The sequence below is a fragment of the Gekko japonicus genome, unplaced genomic scaffold (assembly GCF_001447785.1).
Source record: "Gekko japonicus isolate JY-2015 unplaced genomic scaffold, Gekko_japonicus_V1.1 scaffold254, whole genome shotgun sequence".
NCBI lineage: Eukaryota > Metazoa > Chordata > Lepidosauria > Squamata > Gekkonidae > Gekko > Gekko japonicus.
Genome location: NW_015172010.1, coordinates 1,001,575 through 1,020,238, shown reverse-complemented (window position 1 = coordinate 1,020,238; position 18,664 = coordinate 1,001,575). Strand labels below are relative to the sequence as shown.

The following is an 18,664-nucleotide window of genomic DNA, read 5'->3' as shown; positions in this document are numbered from 1 at the left end:
AAAGAAGATCCAATGTGATGACCTAGTGCATTTAATGGTAAGGCCACAATATCACAGTTAATGAGGACTTTCAAGCATTCTGCTGTATAGTTTTTCCTCTTGGCTTTTTAAAAAGTGGATTTTTTTTCAAATGCAGGATACCTGAACTGTGTTCCATTATAGTCTCTTCTTAAAGAGTTTAACATATTGCTTAATACAACAGTTGGAACAGCAAAGAAAGATCATTCACAAAGAAATTACATTTCCAAAATGAAGTTCACAGTAGACTTTCTAATGCACTACATGTAGACACACAAAATCAAAATTCTACATGGCTAATCAGAAAAGAGGCTGGCAAAGGATTTTCTCAAGTTTCGGATGGTTTCCGCTTTCGCTTCATCTTCATTGACAGAGGATCGAAAGAAGGATGACTCTGAGAAGCTGAAGGCATTTGTCAGAGACTGTGATTTGCTGCAAGACAAAAAAAGAATCACCCACAAGAATGTTGATATGTTTGAAGCTCATAAATATATGTACATATTATAGGCAAAGCCACCCTTCAGAAACTGATTTCCAATTTTATATGATTGGGAGCAGGGGAGAAAGACTCTTCTCCCTGACCAGATGGTCGGCTTTTTTGTTGTTGTTGTTGCAACACTTTTGATCACCTGCTTGTGGTTGAGAACATATGGATTCAGAGTTGACTGCACGGACCATCCAGAAATCTATGCATGGTGCTGGAAGACTCTGCACACTGAGTAGAACATATTACATGAGAGAGGCATCACAGATATTCATATAAACTGTGTTGTGCATGACAGCATATACATGAAGTCCCACCTCAGGGGTACTCAGTGCTATCCTGGGAACACTGAAAGTGTCTAAGAACCCTTGAAATGGACAGGACTTGTAGTCTTATCCTAACCAAGTTTACTTGGAAGTGAAAGCAGTTTCATTAGATTTTCTTCCAGATAAGAAAGTAGGATCGTACCCTTAAGAACAACTAAGCACTTAACTCATGCTAGTTTCCCAGGAATGTGCAGCACAATTCTAAGCACAAATACTGTGAAGGAAGTCCCACTGAGATCAATGGGCTTACCCCCATAAAGGGTGTTTAGGATTTAGGCTTAAGCACACCCATTTTCTGTGGACTGCCCTCAATACTTGTTGAATGCAATGATTCCAGAAAGCAACCCAAAACAAATTCACTGTTAGCTCTGTAATACTTAAGACTATATTTCACTGAATGATATGTCTCAGGTCAGCAGAACCAGACTGAATTTAAGCAGCTGGGCCGCAGATCGTAGTAAAATAGGCAAATTGTATTTGTTCAATAAAATCTGAGGCTGATTGTCACCTTATATAGTTTAGTCTTCTAGTATCACACTTCAGGGGGAATTTATACCTAGTCTACTTTCTACTGGCCCCTTTTGTTGAAAAGCAGAGCACAGAAGGCTGTGCATGCTGTAATCTTTCATTTCCATTGTACTTCTGTTTGATATTTCTTGAAAGGAGGGGGTGGAAGGGCAAAGCAGGACGTCACTTGATTAGCAACACAGAAATAAGAGGCCTAATTAAATATTTATTCATGGACTAATCACTTGCACGCACATGTTAAGCAAAAGCATGTGGGTGAGAATGCCAGGTATGTACATGCTGACACGCAGAGTACAGTTAATCCCATTGGCAATTTGGAGTTTCTTCTTTTGGAAATCAAATCTGAATTGGAATAAGTCTGTGATGTGATTCAGGACGTGAGCCCTTCAGGAACATTTCATGCTATGAATCTAGTATGGTATGCATCTCGTTTTCAGCTTTTTAAAGATGTGCCATGGCAGGAAATAAAGGGTAAGGAAGGCATCAGAGCTGACTGATCATGTCCAAAGCAGTGGGTAGGTAATGTGCCATCCTAAGCAGAGTTACACCCTTTTAAATCCACAGGCTTGCAAAGGTGTACCTTTGCGTAGGATAGTGCTTTTACATTGCTGTCCTGTGCAGAGATACTTCAGTCTAAAACCATCAAAATCAATGGATGGTAGAGTACCTCTGCACTGGATTGCCCCGTTAGCATATTACCCTAAAGAAATGCAGCTTCAAGTCCAGAAATTGATCTTTCAAAAATTTTATTCTGACATTGTACACAGAGATCTGCTTGAGGCAGCTCATAAAGTAAAATAAAATCAGTAGAACGGTTTGAAATTAATAACAAACAACCATAAAAGCAATAAAAACCCACTCAGGCCATAAAAACAACATGAAGCGAATCCAGTAGTGCCTTAAAAATGAACAAAATTTCCTAGGGTAGAAGCTTGGAAAATTTCATTGGTCTTTAAGGTGCTATGGGACTTGTATGTTGTTCTACCATCACAGACTACCTACCTTTCTAATACTATCAAGAGAAAATGATCTGACCAGGTCTTTCTTAGCCATGGAGTTGTTCATCTTTGGAATATATGGGGTGAGGTGGGGGAGGTCTTGGCTGTGAAAAGCAAGGGAAGAGGAGGAGAGAGGAATTCTGCCAACTACGCAGCTGCAGAAGCAGGAGACACAAATTTATGTAGCTGCTTTTAAAGTAGGTATCCCGCAATATATGGGGGCATAGTAACAAAGTGTGCGTGGTTGGGAGCTAGCTGACCATTCTGTTGAATGCTGTCACCACACAGAATGCAAACCTGCTTGCAATAGTCCTGGTGAGCACATCTTTGAGGCAATTGGAAGAGGTTTGACTCAAAGATGCCATTTCGAACAAAGCAAGTTTGAATATTGATAATGGTTTTTATTCATTTCTTAGCATACAAAGACAGGATATATTTATCCCGATGGGAGAGCATACCAAGCTGTGGCATTATACTCGCATTGCCAGGGACACTGCAGGTCAGATAAACTAAGCCAGTGGTTTAGGAATAGAGGTAAGAGTAGTCTCTTTCACCCTGTCTCTCTCTCAGCTTCAACCCTTCCTTCCCTCAAATTCTGTAATGTTCCGTGTAAGTATTCCCACATATCTGAAGAAGTGAGCTCAGACTCATGAAAGCTCCCATTGAAATAAATGTTGTTAGTCTTCAAAGTGCCACTGGACTTTTATTTTATCTTTGACTCCTTGTGTTTGTTCTTAAAAGATTTGTGATCTCAGGACAGACTGTGGCTCATCAGTAAAAACATGCTGTGCATGCAAAAGATCCAAAATTCAGTCCTTGGCATCTGCAGTTAAAAGATCCCAAAAAAGAAGGTGTTGGGGAAGACCTTTCTCTGTCTTAGAACCTGGAGAGCCACCATCAGGCAGAGTAGACAATGATGTGTGGACCAATAGCCTGTTCATATGATTGAAATAATTAGTCTCATGGTTTACTTGGCTTGTGATCCATTGGCACAAATTTTCAGAGGGGGAAAAGGTGTGTGCACCGGAATACCAGTGTTACTGCCTTGCCTGTTGACAGGCGCATCTTGGATGCAGTGACTTGTCTGAGAGAAAGGACTTCTCTGCTTTTCTTGAAAACAAATCCCTGGCTTGGAGTGGCACTATGAAGTTGTGATAGGGCCACAAGACATTATGGAAAGATCTTCAATAGAGGAGTTAAAAGCAATGAAGTCTGCTGGATGTTAACTATACATATAAATAAGTCTGCATGTATTTAATCTTTACCTATCTGTGTACTATTTACAATCCAGACTTGAGCAAATTCTTTCTAAGAACAAAATTTCTAAGCTGCACAAGTTTTTAGCATTTATAGTTAAGGAGTAGAAATTGAAATGTGTGAAGATTATCAAAAGCTCAGAAACCAGATTCTGAAGTGGACTAGAATAGCTTCTTGTCCCTAGATCTCCTAGCTAATTCTCCTGCTCCGTTTGTATCATCAGCCAGCCAAAGCCATGCTTCAAAAACTATGAATTTGATAAAAAACCAAGGCTGCAACTAGAATAAATCAAGTATAATTTATTCTTAGTGTAAGAAATAGGTTCCATTAATGCTTGATTTGGAATTATTGCTCATAGCCTTAGGTGTGGCATGTCTTACATGCTCAGTGAAAGCAGATATCCATGCCATATGTAGCTTAGAAAGAAGAATTTTGGCAACCCCCCCATCCCCTTACAAAACCACACTTCCACACACTTCCCAGCACTGCTGTATTTAAAATTCTGCTGTTGTCCAAATGACTGCAAGGTTAAAAGTTTAAGCTGATAAGGGTTCCTCCCACCCTCGGCAATCTTATATCTTCCATTCAACCAAAAATGAGTCAATGATGGGAAAAACAGGATGACATGTTCTAGATTTGGCCTGATTTGAGCAGAAAATCTGCATGTATTGCATGAAATGTTGCTCTAACAGCACCAACTGCACTTTTACCTTTTCTACTTCACATCAAGCTAACAAAAAACTTTTACAGGTTTTCAAAGGAAAAATGTTTGATTTTTCTGCTGTATACATGCTGCACCTGAATGTCTCTATGAAAAGTAAATTAATCCAGAAGGAGACAGGAGAAAACAAAGGCCTTACTTCAGTTGTGGGTGTGACTGAGGAGCCTTCTGTGATGTTGCTGGCAAAGGTTCTGCGTCTGCTTCCACTGGCAGCCCAGCTCTTGAAGGACCCTGGGCCTGGGCACGTGGTTGTTGAATTGCAGGGCCCGGTGGACGTGGCGGCAGGGAACTCGAGGGCTTTGCTGACTGCCCCGGAGGGAACACGCGCTGTGGTTCCTGGCTTTGTGATTGCATTCCTTGGGGTTGCACTGGGCCCCCTAGGTTCAGTACAAGAAAAACTTCATAATGTATCAGTAATTTTGTACTTGTTCTTATATCCAACACTTAAAACAAAATTATAACTCTGGAACCCATATAAAGTTCTATGTAGTTAGGATGGCTAGTCAAGGTTTTGTCATCATCAATATCCACAGTTCTATAACTTGAAAGCTTGTGAATTCCTGCACTCGTACTGTGGTGGTCTAAAGAAAGGCAGCACGGCAACAGCTAGATCTTTTTGTCTAGGGACTAACAGGGCAATAACTATCTAGAGCAAGATAAATTAGTCACAATATTTCTCCATTCCCCTTGAATATTCCTGATGGCAAGAAGCATACCCCAATTGTTCCATCACAGACGGAAGGCAAAATGGAATTACCTTTATGAGGAAACTGGTTATGACAGCATTATATATAGTAATATAAACCAAGGCCACAGTTGTACATCATATCAGCAGTCCAAGTGAGTTCTTAAAACTCCAGTAGTTCCGGGTCGTGTTGTTTTAACCTGTCAGCTAGAAGCAAGACTGCCTACAGTGACTATGAGCCCCAACAGCTACTCTGAAAAACATGAAGCATATGGCACTTCAGCAAGAGCCACCGTGCCATTATAAAAAACAAACACTCAAGACCTTGTAATAACAGCCCAGAGCACTTCCATACTCATAAATAGAATTACACTCTTCTGTTAGAGTCAATTGGATTAGATGGTGTAACTCTGTTTAGGATTGGACTGTTAGGAAGTAGCAAACTTTATTGAATTGAGGTCATTTGACAGTATCTCAGGTATATCTCTTTAGTTCATATCTACTCTGTTTTAATAAAGCAATCATTCCACTAGAATACGGGTCCTGTATTTAATATCAGCCTATGGTAGCTCAGTTATGCTGTCTGATATGGAATCGAGCCAGTTTAGTTTCAAAGGAACTTAAAGGATCTGACATAGTTGAATTTAAGTCAATTTATAGCTTGTTATCTGTGGCTTTGCAGCTTGTTGGCATTTACTGTGCCAACAAATACACGCTTAGCCTAAGTTGGGTCTACAATTGTACCTCAGTATAGCTTTATACTCAATATAGATTTATACTTGCACTGCTATTGTGAAATTCCTTTGACAGGATCCCCCCCCCCAATCAGAATGCTAGTTCCATCTTCCCATGGGGGCCTTATACTACTTTCCCCACCCCCAAATACCAACCTCTTCACATGGCATACTTCTTTTGAAACTGAGGACAGTTTCCAAGATTGCATGGTCAAAAAACCCACCAGGCTAATGCTTAGCTATATGGATTTCAGTTGTCACCTGCATGGACTTCCCCATTCATTTCAGTGAAAGGGGCAGCTCTGTTCATGTACTGGGGGGCAGGGAGTGGAGAATTCCACCCTGTAGTGAAGCTACAGAGGTCTGAATCAGAAATGTGGGCAATTAACTTTCTGGACATTGTAGCTAATGTGGACTGAGAAGATCAAATGCAAGATCCTTCCTTTCCAACGAACCTATGCCTTCTGAGGCTCCTCTTAAATAGAATGGAATTGGTTTGTATGACTAATTTTTAAGTTGTGAAATTAGTCCAACTGTACACCATTTTGTAAGAAAGATGCTGTACCATCAGTCTGTTGGATTTGCTGTTTTCTCACTGAAAATGAACTCAGAAGGTACTAATTAAGCACAAGCACTGATGTCCATGTGTAGTTTTTACTGGGAAAGCCATGAGGAATTGGGAATTTCTGCAAAATCTTCATGTCATATGGCTCAAATAACCCCCCTGAATGAAGGCTCAGAAATTGGATCTCTTGGTTGACTTTTTTTTAAAATAGAACTATGTCTGAGGCAGTACTCCTGGTTTACTTTAATGTGTGGACTTTAAAATACATGGTAAGGAAATAGTAATGCTTAAAGGAAATTTCCTCCCAGATTCCCTTATTTTCTTTTTCACGGCACATAAATTTGGGAAATCCATCTAGCTGTTCAAATGACATTCTTCTGGGATAGCAGAATAGGTTTCTGGCTAATTTTCCACATGCTGTTCCTGGCAACTTATCCGTGTAGTTCTAAGAATAGCATATATTTTGAGAATAGTCAGTTACAACAATGAGTTTTTCTAAAATAAGCCCAGAATCAGGAGGTTCAGTTTTAAATAGATTGAGGGACAATGCCTTTTAATTTGGATGGCTTTATAGAGGAAGGTGTTACTTTAGTAGCTCAGTTTTGCACTTTAAGATCACATTCTTTGGTTTCTTTTTCTTCACTTATAAAAGGTTTTTCCCCCAATGGGAGGGTTGTATTTCAGAAACTATACACTGAAGACAGATGTAACTTTTTTTATTGCACATTAAGCTGTACAAGATATTTCACAAAATATATACTGCAGTCACACTTCAGCATTTGCTCACTGTCTTGCAGCTCGTTTGGTACAAAAAGGCAACAGTAATTAAAGAAAAGTCTTACAAAAAATAAAGAAATTAAAATAAAAACCAAAACAAACACCAACCCCCCCTGAACATCAAATTCTATACTGTAAAATATTGGTTCCCTATTTCCCACAATATTGCACCTAAGCATGCTAGCATGCAGAGACATTTTGGCTTGCTTCTTATCTGTGGTATGCAGTAACAGGTGTGTGCCATTCTAGGACCTTCTGCAATACACTGAAGTCCTGCCAGGATTCAGGTCTTTTTTCTGCAGCCTGCACGTGCGCGTGCACACACACACACACACACTACTAATAAACAATGCACAAAAGCACCTGTAAATACTCACACTACTACATGCAAAAGAATGCTCATGGCTTGATATTAATGGCATTCAGTCAGCAGGTTCTTTTCTTCATCCTGGGCGGGATGCTCACTTTTGTTCACTTAGTGACTGTAGGTAAGGAGGGGGTGAACCTGATGCTGAAAGGGATATACTCACTCTACACAACCCAAATAATCAGTGTAATTATCGATTGGTAACTAACCAGACACAGTGACCACTGAAGCAAAAAGGTTCTTATTATAAACTACCAAAAGCGGGCAATCAACAGTGGCATGCCCATCTAGTGCTGAAATTGCCATTGAAATTAAATTGAAATTCTCAGCTCATCAGACAAAATTAATAATAAAAACGATCACTCAGTAACTAAACTACATGTTTTGTTGGCAGTGTTTGCAGGGGAAATAAAATCAGACTATAACATTGTTTCACAAGAAAACAAACTTGTTTGTATTAACCTAGGGACCACTATTTACCTTGATATGAGATTTAAATTGACAAAACATCTTTACCTTGCTCACAAACTAGTTCTACAGTATGCTTGAGTAGTGCAGCTTGCATTCACAGGCTAGATTTTCCTAACAGTTTAACTGCCTGCCTGGATATTGCTTGTAAGATTATGCACATAGCCATTGGTTATGTGACAGTCATAAGCAATTATGGCTATAAGAAAGTTTGGCAAAAGTAAAACCTCTCAGGTCACCTTGCTCTAGTATTTACATACACTTGAGTCCCAGCTATGACATTCTAAGCGCTATACCATTTAACTCCTTGTGGGTCAATCAGGGATATACTAACATTCATTCTGTTGCTTCTGCTCAAAATTATAAGATCGGATCATGGCTTAATCATCTTGTATCTTAACTGCTTGGCAATAATCTCAGTTGACATAGGGTTGAGTTCATGAACTACATTTTTTTTTACATCAGCAGAGCGGTTATTGTAACATTTGTTAAAAAAAAAAAAGATTATGCTTAATCTTGCAAGACTCTTACTAGCCCTGTTGTTATCTTCCATAAAACATCAGTTGCTTACCTGGCTTTTCTTGGTAAAAAAATGTATTTCTGGTAAACACTTGGTTGAGTTCTGTACAAGACCAGATGGCTATTTCATAACCAACAAAGAAATTCTCTCATTGGACTTACATACATTCAATCTTTTTATATCAATATTGCACATAGGTGGCCCATTTTAATAGCACTGAGGCTAATGATTAAATGAGATTTTTAAAAAAAGTCTGCACCAAACATACAGGATATTTAAGTATTCCTGCAAATAGTTTTTTTAAAATATATAATCACAAATAACTTAAAGAACTCATTAGTCTTTCTTCTTACCTATTGTATGAACTTAAAAATTAATAATCTTTATAAAATTATAAAAAGAAAGATGCCTCATTCAACATACTACTAAATGAGACCTTCAAAATATTAGAATAATCTCTCAACATAAATCATGCACATTATTTTTAACAAATATAGCACACATACTCACAGAGTTAAGCAAAAGTATTTAAATCTCCACCTGGGTTGGTTAGTCTTTTTACCCCCACAATATATAATACTTTAAAAATACTGTCTAACCATCCATAATATACAGTCGCACTGGACTCAGTAGAGGCACAATTCTTGTACACTGTTGACAACAGCCCTGAATCACAAGTTATACAGAGAAACGTAAGTAAGCATTACAACACAAACGTGAACAGAGAAACAACCAGACAGTATAGTTGACACTGCATAGAAAAAACACAGTCCAGGTCAGCACTGAAACAATGCAAAAAACTGCACAGAATCCCAAAACTGGTATTGTTTGATTCTTTGCTTTCTTTTTGGCTTCTACCCCTGCTTTTAGTCTCAACAATTTAAGTAGCCTGGACTTGTTTTGGTCCTACTGCAACGCCATTACAGTCGAGAATGTACTGTAAACAACCTTGAGGAGGTGGTCGCTGGGGTGGGACTTTGTTTGATTCTGGCTCCTTTAATGATCCACTCTGTAAGAGAAAAACAAACAAAAGAAAAACAGAAGATTACCCATGATGGATAAAAATCTATGAGTTTAGTCCTTGGTTTTATTTATTTATAATACTCTCCCAAACTTTCTCCCAATTGGAATTCTAACGTTACCATTAGAAGTTTACCCCCAACTTCTTAAGAAGCTACTTGTCTGGAACGAAAGAGAAATGCAAATGAACGTGTGTGCGCTTATAGGCTTAATCTGTATGTGTTCCTGGCTATAACGAAATTGTTAGGTCTTGTTTTTAGAATTCCTGTGTTCTGTTCACAGCCATACATATATTATAGTCTCCTCCCACCCTGCTCTGAAAACTACAGTTGCCACTTCTGGATACCTGATTGCAGCAGCAGGTGAAAGTGCCTATCTTTCAGCAGAGGAGTGATATGATCTCTGGTATCCAGCCTGCAACAACAACCTGGCTGCTGCACTTTTAACCCATGGGAGTCTTCAGACAGTATTCTAAGGTAGCATTTTATTGAATCAATATAGAATGAAAACAATCTAAAAGAAAAAAAAATCTAAAAACTGCCATTCAAAAAGTCTAACCAAACCATAACTGCAAAATAGAATAAATATCACTGCAGTAACATTGCCAATTTAGCCTGCTTGCTGAAAGTATAGTATAAAAACCAAGCTTTCATTTAAAAAAGAGAGTAGAAAATGTGCTGTCCAAACCAGCACTAGAAGGTCCAAAAAACAAAGGTCACCACTGAAAAGGCTCCGCTCTATGTTGAGAACATCGTGGCATCCACAATTGATAGTACAAAAACCAAGGCTTCATTAGCAATTCTTAATTCATAATGTGACTCTAGGCATAGAAGGGTCTCTGTGTGAATTAAAGCTGTTAAGATACTTGGGAGATCTAGGACACATGTTACAGCTCTACATAGCCCCATGTGGATGGAGGTTTAACTACAGTTAGATCAAAGCCCCATGTGGATGGAGGTGTAACTACAGTTGCCAGGCATGGCCTGACAACAAGAAGACTGCGGGGTGGGGACATGGGAGGGCAGTTATTGGTGTGACATCACTTCTGGGTTTTCTTATGTGACATCAAGCATTTGGCCTTATGGCCATTCTATAATAATTTTTCTCCCATCTCTGCTCCGAGTGACAGCAGGAAACGGGAGCTGGGGGGCAGGGCACCATGGGGCTGGCAACCCTGTGTTTAATCCTTTCAGTTATGCAGTTTCACAAAGCAAAACTGTTCCATCTCTTAAAAGAGAAAAGATGGGGACCCATCTTCTTTCCTTTGAAAGAATAATAGCAACCATATATTTATTTGTTAATTGTATAGCTTCAGCAACCAGCTTAAAGCAGTTAACAAGGCAGAAAAGCAAAAAAAGTATAAAACATTAACTTATTAAAACAATCAATGAAAGACAACAGTAAAATTGTTTATTTACTACTTGTATCAGGGCTTGGAGGGAAGATCTTAGCTAATGGACTAGAAAATATAGTAGGAAATGGCCCTGCAAGTACCCTGGTTCCATACCATCTAGGACAGTGATGGCGAGCCTTTTAGAGACCGAATGCCCAAACTGTGACCCAAAACCCACTTATTTATCGCAAAGTGCCAACACGGCAATTTAACCTGAATACTGAGGTTTTACTTTAGAAAAAACAACTCATACATTAACTTAAGATGATCCAAAGAAAGTAAGGAAAGCAATCCCAAATGTTTTAGTTTACTTAAAATTATTTGGCAGAGAATTCCACACTTTAATAACAGTCTAGGCCTGGCTGGGGCGATGGCACGTGTGCCCACAGAGAGGGCTCTGAGTGCCACCTCTGGCACCCGTGCCATAGGTTCGCCACCACTGATTTAGGACTTTAAAGGTAAGAAACAGCGTTTTAAATTGCACACAAGAACAAAACAGCAGTCAGTGCCTATCTTTCAGCATAGGAGTGATATGATCTTTAGTATCCAGCCTGCAAAAACAACCTGGCTACTGCATTTTTAACCTATGGGAGTCTTCAGACAGTTTTTAAAGGTAGCATTTTATTGAAGTTATATGGAAGTTCTCCCCTCATGACCCTAACTGAAGTTGGGTCAGCTGTTGCTAAATTCTGACCCTGAGATATATAGGACACTTCTCTGGCTAAGCAGGTTGTATATGTCCTTTTTAATTGTATCATTACACAAAACCTTTTACCTGTTCTGACTTGGAGGTCACTGTTATCTCCTGTGAGGTGTGCATCTGAACAAGTAACGGTGCTTTTTAATGAGATTGGGTGAAATATTTGTTTATGGAAGGTTTTCTCAATAAGGGAATTGAAAGACTACTTTTATTTCTCAAATGTGAATAATATAAATTGTCAAATATATTTACAAAACCAACAGATCTCTCGTCTATGCTTAATATAGCCGCCTCAAAGGAACTTCCTTTGCCTTAAATTAGGGTTTCCGGTATGCTGTCTCATACTTCCTGTTCATTGCATTTCCTCAAATACATGCTTTGTTTGAACATTTTGGAATAGCCTTTATACACTTTCCTATGGATGCACTTGCTCTGTGCTGATTAGCAATTGGACTCCCTTCCTGTAGTGGGCACAGAACCCTTCCTAACAAAATATACATCAGAACTTGTTGAAATTTCAGGCCAACCACATAACTACTTATCCTTACTAACCAGCTTATTTGTCTGGGCTGAGCAACAGATTAGTACCACACCTTCATGAGATGATGGCTTTTACTGAAATGGTTTTAATGGTTTCCAGGATCTCATGACTTCCCATTTCAGGCATATACCCATCAGACAGATCAACCAAGCCTTGGATATATTTAAACTAATTTGAAAATGAATGGTTCCAAAACTCAGATTTGCTGTTCTTTAGCCAAAGCTTGTAAGGAAATTTAGCCTTCTCACAAAGCTGGATATCATCAGAAGGTTACGTTCTCATCTTATGCATACGCATGGAACCTATGATTTGCACCAATGGAATACAGAGTCTTGACAGCATTTCTCAAATAGGACCATTGTTCTTCTAGAACTTCCAGTGGGATACTCCAAACTATTCCAATCTAGCAAAAGCCTTGAATATCCTTGTTAGAGCAGAGGAGACTACTCCTTAAATATAACAAACAACATGTCTATTTACCACATTTGAAAGGGAAAGGAAGGAAATTTAAAGTTTTAAGAGATCTTCTGAACACAGCACTGCTTGCTGATACTAGAAAGGTAATTAAACAAAAACTGGCTCCAGAGGTTATCTCCTTGGCTTGAATAACAGAATCTTAGGCCGAGTTCAGACTGGCTAGGGAGTCGTGGCAAATAAAAACCGGAATAGACCTGGAACAGCTTGTTCCCGGTATTCCCGTTCACACTGCAGTGAATGAAGCAGGAGGATACCGTGGAGGAAGCGCAAGGAAGCGTTTGTACTGTCGCCCGCCCCTGGTGGGCTGTTAGTGTGTTTTCCGTACACAGCTGCATGCGCCTATGTACATGGGGCACATCAGCAGATAGGGCAGGATTGACTCCACACTTCCACTCGGCGTGCTGGAGCATTCCGGTCGTGCACATGCACACATGTGTGCACCAATGTTCCCTCTAAACTGTGGAGTCTTGTGAGCAGAAATCCTACTTTGTGAGCTATTGGCCTTAAAGTTGTGAGCCAGCGATTTGGCTACTGCATAAATTAGTTTGCTCTGGAGCCATCCTTCCTGAGCTAAGACAAAAAATGTGTGAGCTGGAGGCTGAAAAACTGTGAGCTAGCTCACACTAACTCAGCTTAGAGGGAACACTGGTGCGCACATGCACACATGTGCCTGCTGCGGAACCAGCTGGCACCTATTATCAACTGCGGGTTGTTCCTTCCTTAGCAGCGCTTGCGTTAACACTCAGGGAACTGGAATCAACGCGCTGTATACACGGTTTGCTACCACTTTAACATGGTATCTTTTAAACTCGAGAGGGAAGTGGCACAAGATGGCTTGAGTATGGCTGGGGGGACCCCTGAAACATGTGCCTGTGTGAACCCGCCCCTTTAATCCACTACTGAAACGCTCCTCAAATGTTTGCCTGCCGGGCAAAACTGCCAGTCTGAACACGGCCTTAGAGTTGGAAGGGACTTCCAGGGTCATCTAGTCCAACCCCCTGCACTTGGGTTGCCAGGTGTGGGTTGGAAGATACCTGGATACTTTGGGGGTGGATCTGGGAGAGGGTGGGGTTTGGGAAGGGGAGGAGCCTCAGCATGGTACAATACCATAGAGTCCACCCTTCAAAGCAGTGATTTTCCCTGGGGGAGCTGATCTCTGTCAGCTGGAGAGCAGTTGTAAAAGTGGGAGATCCCCAGGCGTCACCTGGAGGCTGGATACCTTACCCTGCACAATGCAGGAAGTTCACAATACCTTCCCCCTACACCCCCAGTGACCCCTGCTCTATGCCCAGAAGAGGGCCACCCCCCCCAAACCCTCCTGGATCCCTGGCCAAATTGACCTGGAGAAAATTGTTTCCTGATTCTAAAGTAGCGATCAGCATTTCGCTGGGTGTGTAATCACTGAATAAGTAAAGGCTGTGAAGCAAAAATATTCTTAGTGTATTTAAATTTAGTCATCCTATTCTTGATTATATCCACTCTTAACATTTATTTTATTTACACCCTGCTTTTCTCCCCAATAAAGACCCAAACATTCAGACATTTGCAGAAAGTATTATAGTTCTGTGTAGCTCTGCTCTAAATGTCAAAAACTGTAACACTGTGTTTCACGCCAAGCACTGCCAGGATCATTACAGTGATCATTACAGCTGCCAACATTGGCAATGATGAGGCCTGGTCCAGTAGCTGTACTAAGGCAGTGTTGGTAGGATTCAGCGGAAGGTGCCTACACCTGTGTTCTGAGAGGTAGAGATCGGGGAGAATTATCTTCTCTACTGTACAATATCCTGTAAGGGCCATACTGCTCAAGTATAAAAACAGACTCATACTTAAGTAGGAGTAAGATTCTTCAGCAATGGGACGGCCAGCTCCCTACCTAGTAGCCAAGCCTAGGATTATTTTTCAGTTGCACTGACATAAACCATGTATGTTCATCCTTTAGAATGTCAGAAAAGTAAATCTGACACAGTGGAAGGAACCTGAGAGGATTTCTCTACAGTGGTCTAGATAGAGCCGGACTTCTTTGTCTGGCTATAGTGGGATTAAAAATTTCCGGAAGTTTAAACGGCAGGTGGGACTTCCTAGGAAAATCCTGAATAGCCTTTCTAATGGCCTCCTGACTTTGATGAAGGCTTCTGTTCCCTCATTTGAAGTGCTGGCCTTTATCTGCAGAGAATAGATTCCCATAGGTCTTTCCTGCATAGCAAAAAAGAGTCTATTCCTTAACTTTAAACCTTCTGTGTATTCATTTCATTGGGTGCCCCCTGTATTCTTGAGATATTTCATTTAGTACTTTCTTTTTTGAGCAGAAGAACCCAAATGGGACTTTTTTTGGTGCCTTTTCCTGTGGGAAGCTCCTGGTATTGGCTGCTGTAGAAATCTTGCCTTAAAAGGCCCTGAAAATTTGCATACATATTTCAGAGACTGTGCAAGAATAAAATACTTATTTAGGAGACTAGCATTCTTTGTTCCAAATATATTAGAGAAATTAACCTTCTTCTAGTTCACAGAGAAGTGAATTTTCATCATTCATGAAATCCAGCTGTGATGAAAGCCAAAGAAGAGAACGAAGCTACTATCTTGCTGTCATGTCACAAGTGCTCCATCTGCTGGTGTGCTTTGTCAACTGGCATTCCTGTAGCAACATGCCTTTATTCCTTCATTAGCTGCCGCATTCCTGTAGCAACATGCCTTTATGCCTTCATTAACTGCCTTATACTGGATCAGATCATTGGTCTGACAAGGTCAGCACTGCCTACTCTGTCTGGCGGCAGCTCTCCATAGTATCATGTAGAGGTTTTGCAGGTAATCTGCCGCCTGATCCTTTTACCTGGAAATGCTAGGGATTGAACCTGGAACCTTCTGCATGCCAAGCAGAAATTCTGCCACTGAGGCATGATGGAATAGACCAGGGATCCTCAATGTGGTGCCCCTGGGAGCCATGGCACCTGCCAACACCTTTTTCTGGCAACCAACAACTGGTTTTATAAAGTAGGCAGGGTGGGATGGGGCTTTTGTCCATTAAGGTTTCTGATTAGCTGTGCAGGTTTGGCAGTAGTTGTAGTACAGCACAAGGATCTTCATTGTGTGACTGAAGGTAAGCTGCTGCAGCCATTTTGTGGTTGGCTCCGCTTCCTGTGGCAGCCATTTTGTGGCTGTACCCATCACACTGTGTCAGAATTCCAAAGGTGCCCACAGGCTCAAAAAGGTTGGGGACCCCTGGAATAGGCTCACCATCTGTTCTAACAATAGCTACCCTAGGCTGAAAAACCTGGCAGGTGCCCCTATCACCTCTCTCCTGAATGATTTGCCAACACCACAAAAAGCACTCCTGGCACAAAAGAAGTAGTGGTTCACACTACTTTCATTAGAAGAGGCATAGAGGAAATTGGGAGGAAAGGTTGGGGCAACTGGTGATTTTTTGTCTTTTTTTTTAGCTATACTTTCAGCATCAACTATTACTGTCCCTTCTCTAAATGGATAGTAACTTTTAAGTCAGTTCCATGATTCTTATGGCCCAAAGCACTAGGAGCATGACATGCAAGGTCACGTAAAGGCAAAGGGAAGACATGTAAAGTGAGGTAAAGGTCTTTGAGCTATTGTCAGAGTCGGACACTATCCTGCTATGTAAATGACTCTGCCAAATGCCTGTTTGATTCTTCAGCCCGATCTGCCATAAACCCAGGGAAGGAGAGATTAAAAGGGGGGGGGAATGTGCATGTGTGTGTGTGTAGAGCGGTTGGCTGGTGTTAACTTTCTCATGGGAATGGGGGGGGGAAGGATCTTTACTCTACACTTCAAAGGGACCAGTTGGTGCAAGGAAATGTATGAAGAGGATCATGGGAGTTTGTCCTATTATTTTACCTATACAAGTTGTAACCTTAGATGTTTTAATCAGTCTGAACAAAGAATCTCTCTGTGTATCACTACTCTTAGTTTTAATAAAGCTTTTCTATAAAAGACTATGAGACGACGAGTGGATTGAACCAGGAGCCTGATAGCTATGCAGCTGGCATGCACAAGGGGGTTGGGACAGAACTGCTATATTTGTTGTAGCACAACACCATTTAGGTGTCAGCTTTGGTGTTAAGTATTGGCACTAGGATTCTAAGATCTCCTTGCAGTAGCTTATGGGGCTGATGTGCTAAACAATTCTGAGAGCACAACTGGCAAGTACTAAGGCCTCGTGGGATCATTCTTAAGAGGCTTGTGGTGTTGGCAAACCACTTTTCAGTGCAAAGTCTTATCAACTTTCACAGAATAGGACACTGCAGATATGATGACATCAATGTCGAAAGTCACTGTACCATGTAGGCATAAACAGTTCAGTTTGGTGAGTCAATAGACCTTCATGGGATTAGCTTATGTCAGCCCTGCATAGAAAGTTTGAGGACAGAGCTTTGTTAAGACAGAATGATGGGCTCAAGCATGTCAGTAAGGTTTGTATAATGGGAAGTGTAGACAAGCATACAGTTTTAATTTCATTTTGGCTGAACAATTTTTGTAGGTTATCCTACCAACCTCAGCATTTTTAAAGGAAATAACTGATTTTTAGTAACTACCACAAGATGGTGCTACGATCTTTTAAAAAACCCCCACATATCTTGTGCCATTTCAGAGACATACACTGGGTAAGTAAGGTTTAGAACCCTTGAATTTGTAGTTGGCTTCTTGTAACCAGCAGAAGATGGCAAGTTTTCTTCTCCAAACAGCCTTCAGCTCAAATGCCATATTTATTTATTTCATATTCTCTGCATCTGCACATTACTGGAATTTCAGGAAGCTACATAATTTTAGATCATTCATCTTATGGCTAAATTGTCCTAGTATTGATAAGTATGGATAGCTATGGACAATTTAATACAGGGCTATTTTTGTGCAGGAACGCACAGGAACGGAGTTCCGGCTGGCTTCTGAGCTTCCACACCTACAGACAAAACCTCTGCACATGCGTGGCTACAGAGGGAAGACCTGGAGAGCGACCCCCCAGTGACTCTGAGGTGGACAGGCCGGGGGGCCCCCTGGAAGGATCAAGGAGGCAAGCCGAGGGAAGGCACTTTAAACTACCTCCCCTCCCCTCCAAGGGCCCGGGCTCCCTGCAGCCGCAGGGTGCCCAGGCAAGCCAAGGGAATTCATGGAGGTGTGGCCTAATATGCTAATGGGTTTCTGCTGTTGGGTGTGGCCTATTATGCTAATGCGTTCCTGCTGGCCTTTTTCTACAAAAAAAGCCCTGCAGAATTACATAAATGCTCTATTTATATCTAGAAGATACAAATTTTGTACCTTGAAAATAACAAATTATGTTCTTTTTGGAATGCCAAATTTTATCCCATCTGTTTAACTTCCTTACTTTATGGACTTTATGTTACTTGACTGTTGTTATATGACAGTGTTCTTTGAGGAGGCTGACATATGCTCTTTCTGCTACCTTTTCTTGTTTTTATGCTGCTCTGGTGCTGGTTTGTGATACTTTCGTAACTGCCACTATAACTTGTTTTATTATTGATAGGATAATTGATTTGCATTATTTTCCTAATATTTTATTTTGATGATAAATTATTTTTACTTTTTATTGTTAGCTGCCCTTAGTGGGTTCCCAATAGGGAACATAAATGTCTATAAATTCAACACATCAAATGCTAATGATTTCCATGTACTTGTAAATAAATTCTTATACCTTTATACATCCATGGATCTTCCATTTGTTCTTTGTACACTTAGAATGCTTATAGAAGCAGAGTCTTTACTGTTGCTATTATAGATCACATTTTCCCCCAGTTCCTCTTTTACACTTGTATACTGCGGGTAGTTATACTGATGCTGAGGACTACTCTGTAATAAACAATTTATACCTGAACTTCCAAATATTTTGACAAGGTCCCTCAACAAAGCCTCTTGAATAAAATTAACATGGTTTGTAAAGGAAATCTCTCCTAACTAGAGGGGCAACAATGTGACAAATTAAATCTGATGTATTTATGTCCAAGACAATGCATATTGGAGCAAAAAAAATATCTTAGTTTAAAATTTATGCTGATTAGTTCTAAACTAGTAAAGACTGAAAGGCAGTGCCATCTCAGGACAT

General features: G+C 40.5%; 1 protein-coding gene across 1 annotated transcript in view; it reads right to left on the bottom strand.

Annotated features, from left to right (window-relative positions):
- Positions 1–314: 314 nt before the first annotated feature.
- Positions 315–18,664, bottom strand: part of SYN2 (synapsin II) — a 352,644-nt gene continuing 334,294 nt past the window's right edge. The window contains exons 13-15 of the mRNA XM_015420237.1: positions 9,397–9,457; positions 4,472–4,709; positions 315–450 (exon numbers count right to left, since the gene is read on the bottom strand). Of these exons, the coding sequence (XP_015275723.1) occupies positions 315–450; positions 4,472–4,709; positions 9,397–9,457 (435 nt within the window). The remainder of the gene's footprint in view (positions 451–4,471; positions 4,710–9,396; positions 9,458–18,664) is intronic.